Source organism: Hyperoodon ampullatus (genome assembly GCF_949752795.1).
Source record: "Hyperoodon ampullatus genome assembly, chromosome: 12".
In the NCBI taxonomy this organism is placed as follows: Eukaryota; Metazoa; Chordata; class Mammalia; order Artiodactyla; family Ziphiidae; genus Hyperoodon; species Hyperoodon ampullatus.
Genome location: NC_136925.1, coordinates 36185403 through 36192964, shown reverse-complemented (window position 1 = coordinate 36192964; position 7562 = coordinate 36185403). Strand labels below are relative to the sequence as shown.

The 7562-nt window shown below is 40.0% G+C and overlaps 1 protein-coding gene across 1 annotated transcript; it reads left to right on the top strand.

Annotated features, from left to right (window-relative positions):
- Window positions 1–3433: 3433 nt before the first annotated feature.
- POPDC3 (popeye domain cAMP effector 3) lies at window positions 3434–7213 on the top strand. Its single transcript, XM_079716781.1, has 3 exons — window positions 3434–4116; window positions 5050–5158; window positions 6383–7213. Exons 1-3 carry the CDS (start codon window positions 3632–3634, stop codon window positions 6662–6664), a joined length of 876 nt encoding a protein of 291 aa, XP_079572907.1. The 5' UTR covers window positions 3434–3631; the 3' UTR covers window positions 6665–7213.
- The last annotated feature ends 349 nt before the right edge of the window (window positions 7214–7562 follow it).

Here is a 7562-nt window from a genome sequence, read left to right as displayed (position 1 = left end):
ACATCTGTTGAACTGGATAGAGAGTGGGGATGGAAAAGGCAGAGTGGGCTTGTACCTCTATACCAGTGTGTTCAGTCCACATTCACTGAGTGCCAAGGGTCAGAAGTACAAAAACATTTGTCTTTGCCCCTTAAGAATTCTGGAATCTAGAAGAGGAAGTGAGTCAATGTTGAATAATAATACAGCAGATTACTTCATGAGTGCCTTTCTATGTCTGTGTCCCTGGCAGTATTCTAAGCATTATGGATTGAGCAGTACAAGCAGATATAGCAGGTCTCAAATATACACTGTTAGGATTATTATTTTACTGGCAAGCTGTCCTGGCAGAATATCCCACTGGTCTCCCAACACATTAAATCAGATTCACAACCTTGAAAGACACATTGCCTGCTGGGGAGGGCATGAAGCTGAGTGGAGGAGGACTTGAACTTCCACCCTGTGACTTACTGCCTCCTTTCCCTGAAGCAAGTTACTTAACCTGTCTGGTGCCCCGCCTTGCTCATCTGTAGGCTGAGCATGATGCCTTAGATACTGCCTCCCTCACAGCAGTAAGTGTGATGCAGCGAGGTAATAAATGTCCACGTTCTGAACCGATAACTGCCATTTCTGAGCTGATCTTCATCCGTTTGCCACCCAGTTTAGATTACATTTCACTGAGCGTCTTTGTCCCTGCCTTTACGTTTCCTTATTCCCTAGAACTCAGGGTCTTACAATTTAAAGAGCAAACTTGGAAATATTTTGTTTATTTGCCCTTTATTTTGTCTCCGTCATTTGTATCCCCATGTGTTAACTTCTTTTGCAGGGACGACCCACTTTATTGCTTAAGAAATCCATTGTGCTCCTTTGGCATTTCAGCAGTTATTTACCCAAAAACATGACTTAAGGCCTACAGGCCTTTAAAGCAGGCAGCTGGTTGATGAATCATGTGCAGCATTCATATAGCGCTGCTGGCACATGTCAGATGAACACTCAGGCTCATCACCTGCCCCTGTCAGTTCTTCCTCTTCTAATAGAGTACATCTGTTTTGGTGACTGAATAAAAACACACCAAGCAGAGAAAGGCTGGGTGTGGAGTAATTTAATCAGGGCAAGTCAGCACTCCCTGTTGAGTGAGATGGTGTCAAGGATAGGAAGACGGCTTGGTAGCAGCTTATTGAAACAGAAGCCGACTGGGAAGGGCCGGAAACACAGTTCCTCATATAATCATAATGGGTCACACTCCAGGAATGTAGGTGGCCCAGTATATCCCCCAAGTCAGGAGTTTAAGGGGACAAGATTCCCATAAGCTCCCCTCTGAATTGCCACAAACATTTTACATGGCCTCTCCCTGTTAGCATCATTTTAACAATTTGTTGAGGATTATAAATTTTTCAGGAAGTTCAAACCCCAGTTCAGAGCTCTCCTGGTGGTGCTTTTTAATATTGGCTTCATGGCTGTGCTTGGTATCCTAAGGAACTGATTAATTTAAAATACCCACGTTTTAAAAGTAAAACAGCAGGGGGACTGACATTTGCAGTCTGCATTTCACAGTTGTCACTACTCATTGTATTTTTAAAAAACGTTTCTTTGTTTTGAATGTGCAGTAATATATAATTTTGTGTTTTGTTTAAAGAGGAGAAATGAAACATATTCAGGATGCCAGTCTGCCTTGAATCTCATCTCTCACAGAGAGACGGGTGGAGTGATCATTAGAGGGATGCAGACTGTGTAAAATGTATTTGAAATGTATTTGAAGTTATAGGTCTGTGTTGTTGCTTCTTTTTTTCATGATTCACCTGGTGATATTCTTTTTTTTTTTTGGGGGGGGGTACATGGGCCTCTCACTGTTGTGGCCTCTCCTGTTGCGGAGCACAGGCTCCAGATGCGCAGGCTCAGCGGCCATGGCTCACGGGCCCAGCCGCTCCGCGGCATGTGGGATCTTCCTGGACTGGGGCACGAACCCGTGTCCCCTGCATCGGCAGGCGGACTCCCAACCACTGCGCCACCAGGGAAGCCCTGGTGATATTCTTAATGTCATTACTTTCTGAGAAGAGAATCACTGCCCAAGATGAAAAATCAGGAACTTCAGCAGCAGCAGCTTCTTTATTTTCACTTCTAGTTCTGTTGGTAGTAACACTATTCCTTTTTTCACTTCAGCTAAGTCATTTTCACCTCTGTTTGTGAACTTTTTTTCTATGAGACAAGATCTATGATATCTGATATTTTATTAACAGGTGTTCTGGAAAAATCCGTCTCAAGATAAAAACACTAAATATAGCACACAAGTTCAAGGTTCTTGAATGTTATTTTGATTTCAAAAAAGTCAATCTAATGAATGCTTCACACTGAAACCATTTATTGTTAAGAAACCTGGTGATAAATGATACATACCCTACAGCTCTGTCATCATGGTTAAATCTCTCCTGAGTCAGATCACATATTAGCATTTTTACCATATGGCTGAAAGGGTAGAGAATATATGTGCAGAGGAACAAGTCGCTAACATTTTTGACCATCTGGTAAATAAATGTGTAAGTAGCAGGAATTTTAATATTATTTATTTAGTTATATGGATGCAACCTTTAACCTGAAATAGCCTCTAATACAGTGAAGGAGAACTGAATTTTTATTTCTCAAATAATTTAGATCTAATTAATTAAACATTTTCACAGTCTACTATGTGCTCTTAAAATCTGACTCCTAATTGTGTGCTTGTTATGTTTATTGATTTATTAGGGCTTCTCACAGTGCCTAATTTAAAATATCTCTCATGGGAGATCACATGATTGGATCTGGCATGCAGGCTCAAGTCCTGAAGTTCTGCTCTGCCACCAACCACTGTGTGGCCTTGGATAAATTACTTGGCCTCTCTGAGCTTCGAATTCTTCATCTATAAAGAGTGAATAACATATTGTCAAACAGTATCTCTAAAAGGGTGGGCCATGGAAGGTCATGGATTGATGCATCAAAATCATGTGGGGAGCTTGTTCAAAATACCAACACTTAGGCTCCACCCTCAGAGATTCTGACTCAGTATATCCAGAAACAGTCTATGAATCTGCATATTTAGTCACTGTCCCAAGAGATTCTGAGGTATACTGAATTACTCTTAAAGGGACCAGCTGATTATAGCACTTAGCTTTCTTGAAAAATATGTAGTTAGTTAATTGTAACAAATACTAAAATTTCTGTAAATAATTTATAATTATTAATAAGCCTAACTCTAAAATATGCATTTTTATACCCTAGAAATTTAACACTTTCAGTCTTTGTGCTGAAAACATTTTAACTTCATAGAAAATAGGATGTCAACTTGAATAAGTAATGCTGATGGCTCATTGAACATACTTCTCAATTCTCCTTGTTTAATTAGAATCCTTTCTGTTTTATTCTTACACAGGAAACCACAAAATATTTGTGGGCTAGATCTAAATCAGGAGCCCAGATGAACTTAAGGATGCTAGCATGGGATTCTTAGTTTTTCAAGATTCATACACACCAAACCCTTAATCACCCCAACTCCAGTGTCTGGGCTTCCTCTGGTTTTGTGAAGACTGAGCAAAACTCTGATGATGGAAAAGCAAAGGACTTAATTACTTGCTTCGATATCATTTAACATCAACTGAGAAGTGAACCAGACGGTAGTACAGCCATGGAAAGAAATTCAAGTTTATGGAAGAACCTAATAGATGAGCACCCAGTCTGCACCAGCTGGAAGCAAGAGGCGGAAGGAGCCATCTATCATCTTGCCAGTATTTTATTTGTAGTAGGTTTCATGGGTGGCAGTGGATTCTTCGGGCTCCTTTACGTCTTCAGTTTGCTGGGGTTGGGTTTTCTCTGTTCTGCTATCTGGGCTTGGGTAGATGTCTGTGCAGCTGACATATTTTCCTGGAATTTTATATTGTTTGTCATCTGCTTCATGCGGTTTGTTCACATCGCCTATCAAGTTCGCAGCATAACCTTTGCGCGAGAATTTCAGCTGTTGTACAGCTCCCTCTTCCAGCCTCTGGGGACCTCTTTGCCTGACTTCAGAACTATTGCTATGAGCTCAGAAGTGGTTACTTTGGAAAAGGAGCACTGTTATGCCATGCAGGGGAAAACCTCCATTGACAAACTCTCCCTGCTTGTTTCAGGAAGGTTTGTACTCTTGACGCTTGCATGTCTTTCCTCTTTATTACTTACTAGCTTGTGTTTCTTTCTGCTGCATTTTCCATCTCAACACAGCATAGTCCTGGGCAGCATTTAGCATGCTGAGGCATGAGAAAGCCCTTGACACATGAGTCATGGACATGGGCATTTAGAGTACAGGGTATTATTTACTTGAAGCAGGTTATAATTTAGAGTCTTAATATTTCTTCATAGAAATCAAATGTATGAATTGGTTTGTCTGGATATGCTACTTGTTTCCAAGCTAATCATGAGAGTCAAGAGGATGATGCCAGCTTAAATTAATAGAATACTTATGTTAGCATGCAAAGTATTTTGAACAGATTCTGATAGGGCATTCTTTTAAATAATAAAGAACACTTAAATTTTATAATGATCATTTTTTTCAGTAAATTCTAGCAATTGCCCACTTGCTAGAAGGGGACGTGCACTATATATAAAATTTGAAAACAGAAAGTTTGGAGGAAGAAATACTAATGTGATTATTCATGTTTTTTAAAAGGTTAAATATTTCGTTTACAGAGGTATTTCCAGTGGTACTTCTTTATGTTCTTCAGTGTTCTTCTACTTAATTTAAAATCTGACTGAGTACATTGAAACTTTTAATTGAAATATATTATATACACATAAATGGGCACATATCATCAATGTACAGTTTGATGAATTTTCTGATGAATCTTACCCACTGTTCCAGAATCCTAACCATGGGAGGAACAGCAGTACATAAATCTTAAAGGGGATTTTTGTCACTTATTGTAATGTATGAATTTAATATTTTGCCCTTAAAGATTTTAAAAGCCAAAAAAACCATCAGAGATCGGAAATACTGTTCCCTATCCTCGTCCCCAACTTAGTGCTCTCTTTCTCCTTCCCTCATAACTGATGTCCTTTGTGTTTGGGTAGGATCAGAGTGACAGTTGATGGCGAATTTCTGCATTACATTTTCCCCTTCCAGTTCCTGGATTCTCCTGAATGGGACTCACTGAAACCCACAGAGGAAGGCATTTTTCAGGTAAGGAATAACTAGCCACACTGTGAACACTGCCTCTTCTGTTTGTTTAAAAACAGGCAAACAAGCAAACAGAGCAGCAGATGACATAGGAATAATTTATATTTAACTTTGGAATGTACTTAGTATCATGCATGTCTTCCCAGTTCCGCTTGAGTCTTGCTGATTAATGTCACTTTATAGGTCCAGCAACAAGGAGAAGATTGGGTATTACATATGACAGGAAGGAGTCTGATAAATATTCTTACATTTTTCTTTGCTTAACTGAGTATATGGGAATTAAAATACAGTTAATTGATATTTGACTCTAAACTAAACACTGCCACCTGTCACAGTTTAGAAAAGAACAAAAAATCTGCCCTTATTACAAAATAAGTGACTTTTAAAATTCAAAATACTGATGAATTTCAGTTGTTTTCTAGCAACAAAATGCTAAACTTACTGTCACTACTCTGCTGCCATATCTGGTAGTTTTGAAAGATAATCCTTTCAGTAGGTTCTGTCTATTATGGTATACTTCCTCTGGTTAATACATGTAACATACCTGTGTGTGTATACATGTGTGTGTCTTTGTAATACAAATTCCTATACATATGCAGAATAGGTTAATTCTATTTGGTACTGCAGAAACTGCATTAGGGTTAAATGCTTACAGTCTTCAGGATTGACTTGGAAATATTTCTCTAACATTAGCCAACTTTATTATGTTTTAATATCAAGTAGCTCTCACATCACTGAAATGCAAAATCTAGATACCCAAACTTAGAAAACAGATAAACTGGAGATGGGCACAACATTGTGATTATTCATGTTATAAATTACATATATAGTAATAAATTTTGTAGTTTCTATTTTTTTTTTTTTTTTTTTTTTGCGGTACGTGGGCCTCTCACTGTTGTGGCCTCTCCCGTTGTGGAGCGCAGGCTCCGGATGCACAGGCTCAGCGGTCATGGCTCACGGGCCCAGCCGCTCCGCGGCATGTGGGATCTTCCCGGACCAGGGCACGAACCCGTGTCCCCTGCAACGGCAGGCGGACTCTCAACCACTGCGCCACCAGGGAAGCCCTGGAGTTTCTATTTTAACAATATATTGTGGGTTGGTAGGCTTTTTTAACGTTAAAATCAGCACGAGAAATTCATTTAAAATTTGGGGCCAAAAAAAACCCCACATGGCAGAATGTTTCTTGCTTCCTAATCTCTGATTATGTGTGGTCTTATGTTTGTTTAGGTAACCCTCACAGCAGAAACTGATTGTCGATACGTGTCCTGGAGGAGAAAGAAATTATACTTGCTCTTGGCTCAGCATCGTTACATCTCCCGCCTGTTTTCAGTTTTAATTGGCAGTGACATTGCAGATAAACTCTATGCCTTGAATGACAGGGTATATATAGGAAAAAGATACCATTACGATATTCGGTTACCCAACTTCTATCAAATGTCAAGTCCTGAAATGTCCAGATCAACCCTGACAGAACATTTTCAGAATTCCGGACGACATTGTGATAAATGACAGCGAAGCCTGGAGTTTTATAATGATAAAAGACTCTCTTCATCACTCCCCGAATGAAATAGGAAAATACAGAAAATTGAGCTCACTAATATTTTTATAAATCCAACTCAGAGGCGAGATGCCACTGCCAGCTGTTTCATTCATCTCAACGTGTGCATTGTGAAGAAATTTTACAAGTTGTTTTCTGTATTTCTCATTGGAATATATGGGGGGGCGGTGAGTAACTATAGGCAGTTTGTCCTTTTCTGCATCAGCACTGGGAGAATGCAATTTTGCATTCTCAAATATGTCCTCAGACTTATTCAAATCTGCTGCCTTGCCCTACTGAGTTAGTTAGGTGTTGCTTCTCAAGAAGCAGCCAGTAAGTGCTCTCAGCAGGAGAGTGGGTAGCTACTGTCCACACCCATGTTTCCAGAATTCACTTTTTGCTACAGCCTCTAATGAAAGCAACATGTGTTATTGTGGTGGGCAGCAATTACTTATTTTAAATGTGAAGTTATTTAATATGACTAGAAAGCAGAATAAATGCAAGAGGTAACAGTATGCCAATCTTGAAGACTATTTTATTGCTACAAATAATTCATCAGCTTAATCACTACAGTAATGGGCTTCCCTGGTGGCTCAGTGGTTGCGAGTCCGCCTGCCGATGCAGGGGACACGGGTTCGTGCCCCGGTCCGGGAGCATCCCACATGCCGCGGAGTGGCTGGGCCCGTGAGCCATGGCCACTGAGCCTGCGCGTCCGGAGCCTGTGCTCCGCAACGGGAGAGACCACAACAGTGAGAGGCCCACGTACCGCAGAAAAAAAAAACCATTACAGTAATGATGACAGTACATTACAGTAATAGTCCTAATCATTACAATAACATATTTTAAAAGAGGCATTTCATGAAAAGCAAA

Bases quoted from the DNA above. Each gene is read 5' to 3' on its own strand.
- POPDC3 (XM_079716781.1), top strand. From the start codon at position 3,632: ATGGAAAGAAATTCAAGTTTATGGAAGAACCTAATAGATGAGCACCCA. The intron at 4,117-5,049 runs GTTTGTACTCTT...GTGTTTGGGTAG, and splicing joins TCCCTGCTTGTTTCAGGAAG to GATCAGAGTGACAGTTGATG. The intron at 5,159-6,382 runs GTAAGGAATAAC...ATGTTTGTTTAG, and splicing joins CAGAGGAAGGCATTTTTCAG to GTAACCCTCACAGCAGAAAC.